The following is an 18,390-nucleotide window of genomic DNA, read 5'->3' on the forward strand; positions in this document are numbered from 1 at the left end:
ATACAGATGTGCAGCAACTGTCTGGACAGTGAGGTTAACTGAAGTTAAACCAAGTCTCAAGTCATTGCTTACACAGAAGAAACCAGACTGAGTCAGAACATCTAAAATTTGCCTATGTAGCAGAGTTGATTGTTACTAGCATGGAGATATTGGAGTTATTAATTTTGATGAAAGTTTAAAATTGTGAACTCCTGGAATGTCACGAGTTATAATGTTCTCTTAAACATAATCAGTGACATCTGATGTTAGAACTCTGATGTTTTGAGTCCTATTGTGACCAGTGATTGCTGGTTTTAAGCTAATCACTTGGTACATCAATAATGTACAGTCAGTCAGTCATTTTCTAGCGCTTATTCCATAGTGGGTCGCGGGGGAGCTGGTGCCTATCTCCAGCAGTCTATGGGCGAGAGGCGGGGTACACCCTGGACAGGTCGCCAGTCCATCACAACACACAAACAACCATGCACAAACTCATTCATACACCTAAGTTGTGGTTTTTCATTCGCATTTATGTACAGTGCAAGCTGTTTATAATAATGTCCACCAGACAGAGACGCCAATGTTGTGATTATGAATCTGTAAATATTATTTAATATTAATATTTTTATATTTTATCAAATAATATTTTGGTCTGTTAAGGGTGGTCCTGTGAATACCAGCCCAGTAAGGTGATGGTATTAGGACAAAATAGAAAGGTGTGAGCCAAGCTCTGACATTATTGAACAGCAAAACTCTGCACATATATGGAATGAATTCACACAATTTCTTAAAATACAAGAATTTATTAACAAAAATAAGTCAACTCAAAGTCAAACATGTTTCAATCAACAAACTCTTTACTATGCTAAAACAATCCAACTAAACTACCAAGCAGAATGAAAGAATAACGAAGACTAATGGACTATGTACAATATAAACAAGTGGATTAAAGATGATTGAATAAACCCTTTATAAGATTACTTTCACTTTTTTGTTGTTGTTGTTGCTTTCATTGAATGTATGACATAAATGAACGTTTCGATGATATTCTGATGTATTGAGTTGCAGCTGTACAGAAGATCCTCTCTCACGCAGGCTGCAGCCTATAGGGCAGCTCTTGTGATGCTGCGCTGTGTGAGGAATCAAAGCGCAGGCGTCGAGTCGGGGGAGCCTATCTTGCGCAGACTGGGTAGCTTTACTGTACATGGCCACTGATACCGCTGTGAATGGATGTAGCCGCTGGTGTAAATCAGAATGGCGAGGACAGCGAATTTAACACGCCGAGTTATCTCTGCTTGACATCAGAGCAAACGTTCTTCAACCATCTTGAGGGTTTTTATTTTTATTTTTACATAAAAGACACCTCTTGTATCAGCCGAATCTCGCCTTCACAGCTCGCACCGATGGTTTTCATTTGACACAAAGCAGACGGGCGGCTTCTCCTAATAAACAGTCGGGAAGAAAAGCGGGTCATTATGACCTTAGTATCCGACAGTAAAAGAAAACCACCGGATTGCTTTTACGCGGCAGCGCTCTGCTTGCATCTCTTGCTTTGGATTTCGCGATCCGTGTCCGGAGAGGAGCAGCATCAGTTCAGCGTTGAGGTAAGAATTGTTTATTTATTTTAAATTTTTTTTTTTTTTTTGCACGGCCTTCCCTCCTCTTCTCCACCACATCATCTGCCTCTGCGTGAAAAACAACATAAATGCAGTCTGAAGCTGTGCGCGGTGGCTCTGGATCATCAACGTGGAGACATTGTGAACTAAAAAAAAAAAAAAAAAGATATATTTGTCCATTTGCAGTGAAACGGTTCATCGCGGTGCTTGAATTAGATATGATGCTTGCTTTCACATGGACGGCGTTTTTAATGACAGGTCATCATGAGGTGAGAAAGGGAGAGATGTTTTGAGTTTTGACAGCATCAAATAACGTTGGAGATTAAACATTTACAAGTTGCATAATAGGATTTGCTAGTTTGTACCTGATTAATTGATGTCATTTCTATCCTCACCACAGGCTGCCCCCCCCCCCCCCCCCCCCCCTTCATTCCGCCCTCACTCTGGAGAAATTAAACGCTGAAGTTGACAGTAACACACACGCATCATTATTCAATTTAATGGCTCGCTTCAATCTACCCACTATCTGCCTAAAGACCAAACACAAGCCACAGAGGCAACACGGGGACAAACAAGATATTTAGATGAGTAGAGAAAGAACGACTGGGGAGGAAGAGGAGGAATGGACAGAGGAAGAAGATTAGCTGCAGATAATGTGGGCACACCCGGACCTTAGGTCGGAATCTGTGATGCTCTTTTGTCTGCATTAAGTCCCAGTCTGGTTTTGTAGAGGATGAGGAGAGGACTGGGCCGCAGTCTTTCACATGCATACACACCAACCGGAAGCTGCAAAGACAAACACTGACTGCTATCAACAGTGTTGTCTGCTTTCTCAGCTTCTGGTGGATACATTTAGATCTAAAGCCACGTCGAGTGGACCGTTTCTAACAATGCACATTTTCAGTTTTGCCGACATGCTCTTATAAGCTTTCCAGGCTCACCCTAGAGGTTTGACAATAAAAGAGTAAGACGATAAATAATAGTCAGTGCAAGGTATCGGGCGGTATAAGATTCGCACTGTATAATAATCCTGAGTAAAAAATACCATGGTTTCAGAATTTTTAAACACAAATTTAAACAAACATCATTCATTTTGCTGATAAAATTAAAGTGGCATCAGAAAGTATTCATCCCCCATCAGTTTTCCCACATTTTGTTACACTACAAACTTATTCTAAAACCATTTTCAGTGTATTTCAACAAATTTTTGAACACAATTTATTTTTATACTGCCAATCAAATCATTCCAATCATATAAACTGATCATAATTCTTACATTCCAGTTCAATCCCAGTTATAATAAAGTACAGTTAAAAATTAGTTAATGATGCCAGTGAAGTCTTTTTAATCGAGTGTAGTTTTCTTTAAGAAAACAATTCTACTCAAAATAGCCCATAATCACAAAAACGTGTTTCAGAGATTTCTTTTGTAAATTTATAAAAAAATATGAACATTTAACTATAATAGGTAAATATACTCACTTTGGTATGAGGCTCAAAGTTGAGCTCAGGTGCCTATTCCACTGAAATGCCTCCGCAACCTGATCGGAGTCCAACTGTGCTTAATTCAGTTGACTGAACCTGAATTGGCTATATAGGGTCTTACAGTTGACAGTGTTTATGAGTGGAAATCAAGCAATAAAATCAAATAAATTGTTTGTAGACCTCTGAGATCAGACGTCCTGAAAAGGACTGCGGTGTCCATTATTTGGAAATACAAGTTTGGAACCACCAGGACCCTCCTAAGATTAGAAGTCAAACGTGACCAAGAACTCAATAGTTGCTAAAGTGAAGATTCAGTGTTCTATTGCGGAGATAGATCAGTTGGCAGTATTTGACCTGCTAGATGGTCAAATACTGCCAACGCACTCTGTCAGTCTGGCCTTTATGGTAGGGTGACCTGTCGCAAGCCAGCCTTTCCTGACAGGCTCATGGCAGCTTGCTTGAATTCTTCCAAAAAGTACCTTAGAGACTGTCAAACCATGAGACGAAAAAATTCTCTAGTCTAAAGAACCAAAATTGCTCATTACCTGGTTAACATCTTCCCTACTGTTAGGCCTAGTGGTAGGCGGCATTATGCTCTGGTGATGTTTTTCTGTGCCAGGAGCTGGGCAACAATTCCACACAGAGGATAAGATGACAAAAGCCAACACAGAGATTCCTCAAGAAAACCTGCTCCAGAGTGCTATAGACCTCTGATTAAGGCCCAACACGCCAATAAACCGAAGCACACAGGCAAAAAATGGGATGAATATCTCCAAACAGGTCAGGTAATATGTTTAGAGCTTTGATAAAGAAATAGTACTACATGTGTGACAAGCTGAATTCACCTGGGTAACCTGTTGGTCCATTGGCTTGGGAGCTGCAAGGTTACGCAGTTGTTAGCACTGTTGCCTTGCAGCAAGAAGGTCCTGGGTGTGATTACAGGCTTGTGGACTTTCTGCATGGAGTTTGCATGTTCTCCCCACGGATGGATGGGCTCTCTCTTGGTACTGCAGCTTCCACAGTCCAAAATTATGTATGTTATGTTGATTGGTCTCTCCGAGTAACTCATAGTGCATTGTTGTTTGTCACATGTGTCTCTGTGTTGCCCTGTGATAGAATGGCAACCTGTTTAGGGTGCATTCTGCCTCTTATCTGGTGAAAGCTGGAAATCCTCCGCGTAACCCTGCACAGATAAGCGGGTATAGACAAGAGATTGAAATCTGCTTGGGTATCCAGCCAACATTTAAATATGGTACCAATAAGGGTAGGACCTGGGTTGAAAACAGGGCCACATAAGGGATTGTCCACGGGTTACATACTGTCCTCATGTTAATTGCCTGTATAGGTTCAATGCAGGACAACTTTTTTTTTTTTTAAAGGGGACCCATATGGGTGGTTTGTCTAAAATCCAATCGAGACCCAGCTAAGACCAACACTAATGGTCTTACTGATATGATTTTTATTCAGTGAACCAATGTAGGTCTCATATAAGACACTTGGGTAGCTAGCCCCATCAGCAGCCTAACAGACATACTGCTTATAGCTTTTCAAATGTAGCTTTAAAACATTATTAAAAGTGACAGATGACCTTCCTTTAGTTCCTAAATCAATACATAAAAAACTGTCCATGTTCTACCTGGTGTGAAATATTTCCAAGTGAAAACTCTTTGACTTTGACTTTTATGTCATTTTGAAGACTTTAAACCCAACAACATTTTGAACTATAGCAGTTTTGACGCTAACCTTTTATCACCTCTGTGTACCTTGATGCTGATAACTGACACATGCCTACATACAAGCAATATTTGGGTGATCAGACAGAAAAGACAACGTTGCCTTTCACTGAAAAAATGTGAACAATTGGCTGAACCTAAAAAGGTCAAGGTGATCAAATGGGCTAACCAAGCTTGACATTTAATGTCTTTGCTCAGACTAAATTTGGATGGACAAATGGACTGTGTGTTTTCAGGGTTAAATAATAAGGATTGATTAATATGAAACAGCTCTAAAAAAAATCTGTCTGTTGACTTTGCGTGAAGGTGGTCACTGTGGCAGAGATCTATCTTCATTAATGTTTGTCTGTCAGCATGTTTGGGCCAAGTCTGCCAACATAGATTTAATGAGTCTTTGTAGAGAGCTGAAGTGCAGGCAAAGGATGTACCCATTATATTTTGGAGCAGATCCAGATCACTTAGACATGTAAGACCTTGTCGCTGGACTCTAAGTGCTCTGCTAATCTACCGTGAGGCTGGGAGAGGAGAATGGAGCTTAAGGAATGTAGATTAGCAACATAGAAATTTCCACTTCATTAGATTTGTTCTTCAAAATAAGGTTACATTTTTCAGTTGTAAAAAGCAAAACTAATGTAATAAAGCGCAACAAAAAAGCAATGTTTGCTTTGGGGCAATAGTTCCAAAACCTTTCAGCTTATCACCAACACCAACATAACACTGGAAAAGACCACTGGTTGATTTTACAAGAATTTTGTAAGTCAATTAAAAACCATCATAAACTAAAATATTGTATAAATTATAGCAATTATAGCAAGTCTGCTTTTTAAATAGGGTTAGGTACTGAGGTCTAGTTTTCTATGGTGGACCTTAAGTCCCCATACATGTGGCGCTGCAACCACCAGTGGGGTTCCGACCCCAACTTTGAGAAACTCTTGTCTCTTTTCAGATGTCACAGTCTGTCCACTTTGTTGCTCAAGCCAGATGCAGTGTATTATGGCTTTGATTGATTAAAGTCGACTATGCAACAGCAGAAACATTATATGCTCTTCCTTTTGTAGAGCAAATCTGTCCTAATACTGCAAGGTAACCAGACCCACCTTACAGTTTGCTTTACTGTTTGCCTAAGCCTAAACCTTTGGGCATAACTTTTGGCATCACATTGGACAATAATATACTTAAAGATAATTTAACAAACTTTACTTTTTTTCTAACTAGATTGCAGTGGCAGTTGTAGCTTCGAGCAAAGCGACATTGCTTTGAAAGAGCTTTTGTAGTCTGTGTTTAAACTGCAAGGACAACATGAACTGTGTCTAAAATAAAGATTCCTCTAACAAACACATTTATTTCACCTCAATATTTAAAGCAGCTTTTTTTTTTTAATTCCTGTCTGATTGAACCTGTGTAATCTGCAACTTCCTGGGATGGGATGGGTTAGGATTATGTTTTTCATTTTACCCCTCACAGGGATGGCTACAGAGGTATGGATACCTTCCCCATACAGAACCAGGAATGTCTGTCCTGCGTTCGGCCAAAACCATGCAGTCAGCCATTGCTGCCATGCAGCGCATCTACGGTCTCAATGTCACAGGGACGCTGGATGAGACAACTAAGGAGTAAGTAGAAACATGACATGTTGCAGATGTACAAACACAAACTGTGCAGCACCAACTTAATCTACCATAAAATATCAGGGCGCACATTTCAGGGCCATCCATCCATCCATCCATCCATCCATCCATCCATCCATCCATCCATCCATCCATCCATCCATCCATCCATCCATCCATCCATCCATCCATCCATCCATCCATCCATCCATCCATCCATCCATCCATCCATCCATCCATCCATCCATCCATCCATCCATCCATCCATCCATCCATCCATCCATCCATCCATCCATCCATCCATCCATCCATCCATCCATCCATCCATCCATCCATCCATCCATCCATCCATCCATCCATCCATCCATCCATCCATCCATCCATCCATCCATCCATCCATCCATCCATCCATCCATCCATCCATCCATCCATCCATCCATCCATCCATCCATCCATCCATCCATCCATCCATCCATCCATCCATCCATCCATCCATCCATCCATCCATCCATCCATCCATCCATCCATCCATCCATCCATCCATCCATCCATCCATCCATCCATCCATCCATCCATCCATCCATCCATCCATCCATCCATCCATCCATCCATCCATCCATCCATCCATCCATCCATCCATCCATCCATCCATCCATCCATCCATCCATCCATCCATCCATCCATCCATCCATCCATCCATCCATCCATCCATCCATCCATCCATCCATCCATCCATCCATCCATCCATCCATCCATCCATCCATCCATCCATCCATCCATCCATCCATCCATCCATCCATCCATCCATCCATCCACACTTGAACAAGAGGTCAACATTTGAATGATAAATCTGGAAATTTCAGTCTGGAAATCTTGGGAAGGTGTTAGAACTAGTAGGAACTATGATATTTTAAGGACAGACACATATATTTATTTATCTCCCTGCTCCCATAATCTCACCTGAAACAACACCAGGTGACAGTTTTAACACTTTTCCCTCTTCTCGTTTTGCATGATCATGAAGTGATATCACTCTAAGGTGAGAACTAATGTTTTTGCCTTTATATTGTGTTTGCCTTTATATTGTAGTGGTGATAAATGATGTACGAATGAAAGGAACTGTAGTTTTAGAAGTGTTTTGCATCCATTTTTTTTGGCTGTTATTCAGTGCCTAAGAAGAGAACTGACGAGTTCACTTCTACGCTTTGTGTCGTCATGCAGTGCAAACCTCGATGGAAACACTTTGAATGCCAACATAACTTTTCGTTTTTTTCTTTACATTCTAGATGGATGCAAAAGCCACGCTGCGGAGTTCCAGATAAAGTTAAAAGTGCCACGAGGTCACGGACGAGGAGATACGCGCTGACAGGGCAGAAGTGGCAGCGTACACACATAACCTACAGGTGAGAGACAGCGACATTAGTTGTGGAGGCCGGCGAGCTTCTTGCAGGTTTATCACATTGTCAATATGACATTTCACTTATGTTTTTGTCTCACATTGAATCCCTTTATTTTTGTTTATTTGTTATTTATTTTATTTACCTTTTTTTACTTATCAATTTTTATATATATATATATATATATATATATATATATATTGTATGTATTTGTAATGAATTATTTAATTTTTGTTTGTTCTTTTCTTATTTTTTTAATTTTTACACTATTTATTTGTTTCTTTTTTTTTTTACCATCTTTAACCACCTGGAATTGGATGCTGCATGTTGTCATAGAGACCAAATAAATATGTCGCTTCTGCAGGGGGTATTCACACATGCATAAACCGACAGAATAACACCTAATTTTTGTTTTGTGAGTATGCTTGCTGTTCAGCGTATAAACAGTTTGTAGCACGGTAAAAAAAATGAATTACAGGGGTCTTTTCAACCATTACATAATCTCTTTCCTTTTCATTAAGTTAAACAAACTGTCCTCACCCGGATGTATAAAAATAGGAGTGTAAACTATCCACAATCTCAGCAGAAATAGTCAAACTCTCATCTTATCTGCTATAATTAAACTGTGGGTTTTAATGGGCCTGAGGAGGACTGATAAACGGTTCTGCGGCACAACCGCAAATTGACAGGTTACAGCAGTAATAGATGATAACACTGCCAATTTATTTAAATCCTTCTTTGCTTGCTCACTGAATTTGAATTGATGAGCCACCTCTTCTAATGGAATGTCAATCAGTGCTGAGCCGTTGCTGCTGCGCCGCTGCCCGAGCTTTATTCACGAAAATGAGAGAGAGAGGAAGATGATTTGCCCCTTCCTTTCTGCCTGCCAGGGACTGATAACGACTGCTGTGCTAAAAGTTCAGTGAAAGCTGCTGGTCTTAAATAGTTGTGTCAAGTGTTACTTTTTTCTGTAGTGTCGCTTCACTCTAAAAACTGAAAATGTTCACTCCACATTAGTGAGATAAAAACTCAAACTCATTTTGCTTCCGTATTTTGTTCTCTGCATTTTTTCTACCTCAACCCCTCTAAAGCCTCTCAAAGCAATGTTCTTGTTTGTCTTCCTTCAGCATAAAAAATATCACACCAAAGGTGGGTGCCCGGGAGACTCATGATGCCATCCGTAGGGCGTTTGATGTGTGGCAGGGCGTGACTCCCCTGCGCTTCGAGGCCGTTCCGTACAGCGCCCTGGAGACTGGCAGGCGTGACGTGGACATCACCATCATCTTCGCTTCTGGCTTTCATGGTGACAGCTCACCCTTTGATGGGGAGGGTGGATTCCTCGCCCATGCCTATTTTCCGGGCCCTGGCATAGGAGGGGACACGCACTTTGACTCAGATGAGCCTTGGACCCTCGGAAACCCCAACCATGACGGTGAGAAGGGTGTAAAGCTAAATTATGGAAAAGTAGTTTACAAATTATATTTTAAAAAGTGTGTTATGTGGCATATATATCCAGCCGCTTTACTCTGATACACCTAAATAAAATCCAGTGCTGCCTATGTCCTTCAGAAGTCAACAAATTAATAAATAGAGACCAAGGACCACAGCCAACAGGTTCCCATTTTCGGATGATGCATTGAACAGTGATCCATGAGGCATTCAAATCTTGTTTAATAGCATAACCCTGTTCAAACAACTTTCTCCCTGACCTGTCGGGTGTGTTCCTTTGCACAACTGCAAATCTACTAAGACATGGCCACCCACCTAAACTGAAAGGGCCTGGCAAGGAGAGCATTAATCAGAGAAGCAGCTATGGGAACTAGAAGGGCTGCAGAAATCCACAGCCCTTGTTGAAAGAAGGCCATAAGAAGTCCCATTCGGATTTTATGTGTTCATCTTCATGTGATAGGACAGCCCAGTCAAAGTCATTGCCTAAATCGAATTTATAATCTATTGCAAGACATTTATCAAATTTGATGCAGTGTGGGCCATTTTGTAAAGAAGAAGGGCCAAAACGTTTAGTCTCTAGATGTGGCTCATAGAGACATACACCGCAGCTGTAACGGTAGTGGATGGTGGTTCTATAAATTATTGACTCAGGGGGGCTGAATACAAATGCAAGCCACACTTTTCAGGTTTTGTGTATAAAAATATGTTGACAGTATTCAATTCAATTCAGTTTACTTATATAGCGCCAATTCACAACACATGTCGTCTCAAGGCACTTCACAACAGTCAGGTACATACATTCTAATTAATCCTAACCATTGAACAGAGCAGTCAGATTCAGTTATTTATTCAAATTGGATAAAAAGTTTTTCTATCTAAGGAAACCCAGCAGATTGCATCGAGTCAGAGATTTGTAGCATTCCCTCCTCATGGATGAGCATGTAGAGACAGTGGACAGCCACTGGCGTTGACTTTGCAGCAATCCCTCATACTGAGCATGAATGTAGCGACAGTGGAGAGGAAAAACTCCCTTTTAACAGGAAGAAACCTCCAGCAGAACCAGGCTCAGTGTGAGCGGCCATCTGCCACGACCGACTGGGGGTTTGAGAGAACAGAGCAGAGACACAAAGAGAACAAAGAAGCACTGATCCAGGAGTCCTTTCTATGGGAAGGAAAAGTAAATGTTAATGGATGTAGCTCCTTTAGTTGTTTCATCTAGAAAGAAAAAAACAGATAAACTCTGAGCCGGTTTTCAAGGTTAGAGTCTGAAAGAGAGCACATATAATTAGTTACAGTAAAAGCTCAGTCAGTAGCTATGTCTAGGAGAGAGAAAGGGTTAAACACTGAAAGACAAGGCCAACTGGATCATCGGTAGAGAGTGAGCAATAAGTTGTTGCCAGCAGAAGCTTGGACAATGCCACCCTCCAGGACGGCGTCACAGGTAGACACAGGGTCAGGCCAGGTGTAGCTTCTAGGAAGAGAAAAGAGAGAGCACATAAAGTTAAAAGCTGAAATAACAGCAAATAATGCAAAATTGGAGAGTATTGTGAGAATGTAACGAAAAGGGTGAAAGAGGTCAGTATGTCCTCCAGCAGCTTAAGCCTATAGCAGCATAACTACAGAGATAGCTCAGGATAAACTAAGCCACTTTAACTATAAACTTTATCAAAAAGGAAAGTTTTAAGCCTAGCCTTAAAAGTAGACAGGGTGTCTGCCTCACGGACTAAAGCTGGGAGCTGGTTCCACAGGAGAGGAGCCTGATAACTAAAGGATCTGCCTCCCATTCTACTTCTAAAGACTCTAGGAACCACCAGTAAACCTGCAGTCTGAGAACGAAGTGCTCTGTTAGGAATATATGGAACAATCAGATATCTGATGTATGCACTGCACTGTTGTATTGCTCTTGCATCTTATACTGCTCTATATTTACTCTCACTCACTTAAAACTGTGCACATATATTTATATTATATTGTAGATATGTTTATACTGTTTAATTTGTATTGTATTGCACCGACTACGCCAAAACAAATTCCTTGTATGTCCAAAAACGTCCTTGGCAATAAAGCTTTTCTGATTCTGATTCTGATTCTGATGTAGCTAGATCATTAAGGGCTTTATATGTATCTCTCCCTTCACAGTCATATTTTTGTTGGTTTGTCACATAAAACCCAAATAAAATATAATAGTTTGTGTTTGCAACATGACAAAATTAGAAAACTTTCTGCAGTATTAATACTACATATATAGAGAAAAGAGAGAGGCAGCTACAGCAAAGAGACAAAGATGATAGAGAAACAAAATAACTAAGCGAAAGTTGAAGTGAGGAAAGCAAACAATAAAAAGTGCAATATTGTGGAGAGATGGATAAGAACTGATGGATGCCAGACCAGGAAAGTACAGATGGCCTGGCTGGAGGGTGTTATGAGAACGACAGTGTCTTAGGGCAGAGTGTGAGGGATGCTCAGCCAAAAACAAAGAACGCTAAGATGTGTTTGATGCGCTGCAGCTCTATAAAGATGCATCATCCCATCTGTCAGGACTTTAGTCTCTATCTGTATAATAAGCTCTTCAGATGACAGGATAGAGAGTGCTGCTATTTTGAGACTTTTGCTTTTGCTGGCACATGATTATGGTTATCCACATTTATTGAATTTGATGTAGCTCAGTGGTTGCAGTGGTGCAGCTCAGAGAGAAAAATAGGATACCTTTCTAAGGCATTCAACCAAACACTCCCTAATTACTCTCTTACGAGGTAGCAGGCATGTGAAAGCACCACCAGGCGGCTTTGCTATTAACCAACTGCTATGCACTAACTTTCTCCCTTTCCATTAGAGAAAAAGGAGAGCTGTAGCTTGCATTGTGTTTGTTCAGGGATACTGCTTGCCACCCATCAGCTCCTTTCCCTCATTCTCTTTTTTTGTTCTCTAATGGTAATAGTCGTAGACTCCCAAGTCAAATGCATGCTCGCCCCTGAGCAACATCCCATCGTTATCCATTTGGAGCGCTTAGCACAAAAAAAAAAAAAGAAGCGTCTGTCTCAGCATGTGTGCAAAGGAAGCTGCACCATCTTTAATGGGTTTTCACAGCAGTGGAACTGTAAATGCTGCATGTTGACATGTGTGCTAATGGTAGCTCCAGTTTGTCTCCAGGGAATCTTCATGGGGCATTTTTGCCCATGTAGGCAGGAGAGGCTGGTTGGATGAGGAAAAAGGGGGAGAGGGAGACGTGTAACCTTTTTGCTGCTGGCTGAGGGTCAGTGGTGGTTCTATGCAGCACTCCTGGCATTTGTGGATATCATACTTGCAAAGGGCAACTATGTCTTCGGGACAGGTTCAGTCACTGTTTGCACATAAGAGCTGTAATTCCTCCTAAATCAGACTGAAACTCTGAGCTGACCACATTGTGACATTTTTACTTTTCCATTTGTGTGTGTGTTTTAGTAACCCCATACTCGTCTGATATTCTTTTATGCTCAGGTGCGTTGCATATGTGTCCTTGTCAAAAACGTAAGAGTGTCCTTCTGCTTTATTTAAGCTGTTGTTCACGTGTAATTTATCCTTCTTTATGTAGCAAAAGAGGAAAATGTCCTGCTGCTTCATAATTCACTTCCAGTAATCTTTACTCGTAATGTTTTGTACCATTTTTATTAAAAGAAAACTCTAGACCAGGGAAAGCAAGTAATTATTTTCATTCTGGCTTAATCCATTGGGCTTTTTTTGCTTGTATATTTTCATTGTGTCTGGAAAATCATTAATTAAAATAAAATTGAATGCACCACAAAGATCCTTCATACATACGGAAAAACGACTAAAAACATTGATATTAAATATTGATTGAGTCATACATTTACATTAAAATGGTTGATTTGTTTTCTGACATCAGATGCGTATTTCCCAAATGCACACACACATTTCGTGGCAGATAGGGAGCACAAACAAGATAAATCAATGTGCATTAAAAATCAGACACAGGAGTAACCACTCTGGCGGACACCAGAAATAGAAAATGCAAACAATAAAGCATAATCCAAATGCATACGACGGGTCTCACAACCTAAAGCTGAAAGATACAGGTCCTTCTCAAAATATTAGCATATTGTGATAAAGTTTATTATTTTCCATAATGTCATGATGAAAATTTAACATTCATATATTTTAGATTCATTGTACACTAACTGAAATATTTCAGGTCTTTTATTGTCTTAATACGGATGATTTTGGCATACAGCTCATGAAAACCCAAAATTCCTATCTCACAAAATTAGCATATCATTAAAAGGGTCTCTAAACGAGCTATGAACCTAATCATCTGAATCAACGAGTTAACTCTAAACACCTGCAAAAGATTCCTGAGGCCTTTAAAACTCCCAGCCTGGTTCATCACTCAAAACCCCAATAATGGGTAAGACTGCCGACCTGACTGCTGTTCAGAAGGCCACTATTGACACCCTCAAGCAAGAGGGTAAGACACAGAAAGAAATTTCTGAACGAATAGGCTGTTCCCAGAGTGCTGTATCAAGGCACCTCAGTGGGAAGTCTGTGGGAAGGAAAAAGTGTGGCAGAAAACGCTGCACAACGAGAAGAGGTGACCGGACCCTGAGGAAGATTGTGGAGAAGGGCCGATTCCAGACCTTGGGGGACCTGCGGAAGCAGTGGACTGAGTCTGGAGTAGAAACATCCAGAGCCACCGTGCACAGGCGTGTGCAGGAAATGGGCTACAGGTGCTGCATTCCCCAGGTCAAGCCACTTTTGAACCAGAAACAGCGGCAGAAGCGCCTGACCTGGGCTACAGAGAAGCAGCACTGGACTGTTGCTCAGTGGTCCAAAGTACTTTTTTCGGATGAAAGCAAATTCTGCATGTCATTCAGAAATCAAGGTGCCAGAGTCTGGAGGAAGACTGGGGAGAAGGAAATGCCAAAATGCCAGAAGTCCAGTGTCAAGTACCCACAGTCAGTGATGGTCTGGGGTGCCGTGTCAGCTGCTGGTGTTGGTCCACTGTGTTTTATCAAGGGCAGGGTCAATGCAGCTAGCTATCAGGAGATTTTGGAGCACTTCATGCTTCCATCTGCTGAAAAGCTTTATGGAGATGAAGATTTCATTTTTCAGCACAACCTGGCACCTGCTCACAGTGCCAAAACCACTGGTAAATGGTTTACTGACCATGGTATCACTGTGCTCAATTGGCCTGCCAACTCTCCTGACCTGAACCACATAGAGAATCTGTGGGATATTGTGAAGAGAACGTTGAGAGACTCAAGACCCAACACTCTGGATGAGCTAAAGGCCGCTATCGGAGCATCCTGGGCCTCCATAAGACCTCAGCAGTGCCACAGGCTGATTGCCTCCATGCCACGCCGCACCGAAGCAGTCATTTCTGCAAAAGGATTCCCGACCAAGTATTGAGTGCATAACTGTACATGATTATTTGAAGGTTGACGTTTTTTGTATTAAAAACACTTTTCTTTTATCGGTCGGATGAAATATGCTAATTTTGTGAGATAGGAATTTTGGGTTTTCATGAACTGTATGGCACAATCATCCGTATTAAGACAATAAAAGACCTGAAATATTTCAGTTAGTGTGCAATGAATCTAAAATATATGAATGTTAAATTTTCATCATTACATTATGGAAAATAATGAACTTTATCACAATATGCTAATATTTTGAGAAGGACCTGTACAGTGCCTTGTAAATATATTCATATCCCTTGAGCTTTTCCTCATTACATGACCTCACAGCAACAAACTTCAATGTATTTTATTGGGATTGTATGTGATGCACCAACACAAAGTATCATATAAGTGCGAAGTGGAAAGAAAATGAAGCATGGTTTTTAAACATAGTGTCACTTGTATTTTTCAGTGAGCCCTTTTACACTGATACTCCTAAATAAAATTCAGTGCAGCCATTTTCCTTTATCCGTCAACCTGGCCATTTACCTAAACTAAAAAGTCTGAGCAAGGAGAGCATTAATTAGAGGAGCAGTCAAGGCCCATGGTAGATCTGGAGGAGCTGCAGAGCCCCATTGCTCAGGTGGGATAATCTGTTGACAAGACAACTATTAATCATAGTCAGCAACCCCACGGTGAAACATAGTCGGGGCAGCATTGTGTTGTGAGACTGGTTTTCTTCAGCAGGGAAGAATGTTATAGGTGATGGGAAAACAGATGTAGCAATGAAGGTAGGTAGAAGTAAAAGAAACCCATAATCAACAAATGGTTTTGGAGACAAGAAACAACTTCTTGAATGTTGGATTTTAAAAAATCTCATTAATGAACTTAATTTAAAGCTCATTCGCTTCATTTCGGGTTATTCAGTCTAATTTGTCTCTCCGAGGAAACCCCAATTCTTTCACATTCAGTATATTCCTAAAATCTAGGTGAGGCAGGTAATCGCACATTCCAGACATATGCAAGTACCTGCCATTTAATGTGTCCTTCAAGACCAGGAGAGTAAATATGCATCCTGTTTCACATGGTCAGATTTACACTGAGTTAGTTATTGGACGTTTTCAAGTCTTCTAATGTTTCTGCATCAGAAACATTCTATATACCTTCATTCGATCACCAAAACCACATTGTGATTCAAAAGATCTGCCTGAGTTGCATTTAGTGTTAAATTACTTACCAATGTTTATTTATGAGTAAAATTAGGAGTAGAGCAACTCAGCCAGTCAAGAAACACGCACAAAAGCTTTTTACCTCTTTAAATTCAGCTCACCAGCAGGTTCTCAGCTGTTTTCTACTGTCTAAGACAACTCCTAATAAATACTCTCCCTTCTGAGTGTATTTATTCTTGTACTTAATGCTACCTAGTTGTACCCTAAGAACCCATCTAGCCTGAGAGAATAAAATAATTTAGTTTGACATGCATTTCCATCATCTAAGATCGACAGCCTCCTACCATATATTTCAAACACATGATGTGGGATGAACACAATAGTATTAGCTATTTGTCCTTTTCTTACTTGGTGTGCCACTATACCTTTGACTTAACATTTAGACTTTACATTTGTTCATGTTTGGTTTATTACTCCTTATGTTTCCATGTCCTGTTCTATGTCCAGTAAATTCTCTGTTTTCTTGATATGATCAAGGATTTGCATTCTCACTGCAGGTCTTCTCTCCCTCTTTCTAGGCAATGACCTGTTCTTGGTTGCGGTTCATGAGTTGGGGCATGCCCTCGGCCTGGAGCACTCAAATGACCCCACTGCTATCATGGCTCCCTTCTACCAGTACATGGACACAGAAAACTTCAAACTACCTCAAGATGACTTGCAGGGCATCCAGAAAATCTACGGTAATGCTCTACATTACAATCTGTTTTTAAATATTAAGTCTTCAAGATCCAATCCACGATGGCACCGCGGGTGGCAGCCTCGGGGCTTTGCTCTTTCGTTTTCCGAACAATCCGGTCTGCAGAGAGTATCATCAGGGCTGACCTTCCCTCTATCCAGGACCTATACAGCTCGAGGGTCAGGAAAAGGGCAGCTAAAATCTCTGCAGTACCCACAGACCCTGAACAACAAACCGTTTAGGCTTTTACCTAAAACCAGCTGCCACAGAGACAGTTTCTTCCCCCAGGCTGTTTCTCTGATGAACACTTGACAGTCAAGAACAATACCATTCGTACTTGGACTGTTCCCACATTATATTCTTTTGTAAAGTCAATTGTGTATATATGTACATTTAAAAATATATTCTTTATTTCCACTATTAAATCTCACTGAGAGCAAAGTGTACTGGTCAAATTCCTTGTTTGTTTGTACAAACTTGGCTGATTTCTGATTTTGAACAGTTTGCATGTATTACACTGTTCCAACACTAATAAAGATGCACCACATCACACAACAGCTCTGAAACTTCGTCACTCTTGCAAATGCTGACCCATCAGTCTTGCTGGGTTGAATGCCATTAAGCAGCATTTGTCAGCTGTTAAAGATGTCAGCCAATCTGTGTTTTTCAAAGCAACATGAGTCAACTAACAGATTGCAAAGAGGAAAAAATAATCAGTGCCAAAAGAAAAGGTTGCATTGGTTAAAATATCTCTCAGCGGGGGCAGTCTTTCAAATAGCTAAATCTCACAAAAACACATCAGTGAAGTTCTGATTCAGAAGGAACAGGTTGTAACACTGCAGTTTGTATTTATAGGACCACCAGATAAAGCTCCACATCCCACCAGCCCTCCACCTACAGTTCCACCTCCTCGCTTCCACCCACCCTCAGACCCCCGGAAACATGATCGACATGCCAGACCCCACCGCCCGCCACAGGGGTCCAAACCGTCCAACCCCAACTCCAAGCCGAACATCTGCGATGGAGGCTTCAACACTCTGGCCATCCTCCGACAGGAGCTTTTTGTCTTCAAGGTAAATTGAACTATCACCATGAGGAAAGCATTCCTCCAAATTTTACATTAATTTCAGGCAATAATAATTCTACACTGTTTATTTCTGTAGGACCAGTGGTTCTGGAGGGTCCGGGACAATTCAGTGGTCCCAGGCTACCCCATGCCCATCAATCACTTCTGGCAAGGCTTGCCCCCCAAAATTGATGCAGTGTATGAAAATAGTGAAGGGAAGTTCGTCTTTTTTAAAGGTAATATAAAGAACCATCTTTTATTATGTTAATTATGTTAACATAATTATGTTAATTAATTAAATAACATGATGACGATAAGGTGCAGTGGACTACATCTTATAAAGATACGCCTACACACTTAAAGTACCATTCTGAAGTATTCTTAACCCTTGTATTTCTTTTGGATTGTATAGCGGGAAAGCATCGCATAATTGTGAATTGTTGTGAAAATGAAGCTTGGTATACAGTGTTACTTCATCATTGCGTGGTGCATTAGACAATGCAGCCCCCTTTAAAAAGAAGGTAATTATTCATAGGAGGCAGGCTCCTTGGTTTAATTTAGATCTGCGTACTTTAAAGCACAATGTTAGAAAATTGGAGAGAAAATGGTGCTCCACACAACTAGAGGATTCCTACTTAATCTGGAAAAAAAGCCTACTGTTGTATAAAAAGACACTTCGCCAAGCCAGAACAGCTTATTTCTCATCATTAATAGAAGAGAACAAGAATAATCCTAGGTTTCTCTTTAGTACAGTTGCTAAA

The 18,390-nt window shown here is 40.8% G+C and overlaps 1 protein-coding gene across 3 annotated transcripts in view; it reads left to right on the forward strand.

Annotated features, from left to right (window-relative positions):
* Positions 1 to 18,390, forward strand: part of mmp16b (matrix metallopeptidase 16b (membrane-inserted)) — a 57,896-nt gene that overhangs the window by 20,715 nt on the left and 18,791 nt on the right. The window contains exons 1-8 of one of the 3 annotated variants that reach the window (XM_047367287.1): positions 963 to 1,583; positions 6,277 to 6,425; positions 7,444 to 7,458; positions 7,706 to 7,822; positions 8,944 to 9,248; positions 16,406 to 16,567; positions 17,419 to 17,636; positions 17,727 to 17,865. In XM_047367287.1, the coding sequence (XP_047223243.1) occupies positions 1,455 to 1,583; positions 6,277 to 6,425; positions 7,444 to 7,458; positions 7,706 to 7,822; positions 8,944 to 9,248; positions 16,406 to 16,567; positions 17,419 to 17,636; positions 17,727 to 17,865 (1,234 nt within the window). In that variant the 5' untranslated portion in view covers positions 963 to 1,454. Of the gene's footprint in view, positions 1 to 961; positions 1,584 to 6,276; positions 6,426 to 7,443; positions 7,459 to 7,705; positions 7,823 to 8,943; positions 9,249 to 16,405; positions 16,568 to 17,418; positions 17,637 to 17,726; positions 17,866 to 18,390 lie in introns of those variants that run through there. The other 2 variants (XM_047367289.1, XM_047367288.1) reach the window with 2 other exon arrangements.

Source organism: Girardinichthys multiradiatus, chromosome 6 (genome assembly GCF_021462225.1).
Source record: "Girardinichthys multiradiatus isolate DD_20200921_A chromosome 6, DD_fGirMul_XY1, whole genome shotgun sequence".
In the NCBI taxonomy this organism is placed as follows: domain Eukaryota; kingdom Metazoa; phylum Chordata; class Actinopteri; order Cyprinodontiformes; family Goodeidae; genus Girardinichthys; species Girardinichthys multiradiatus.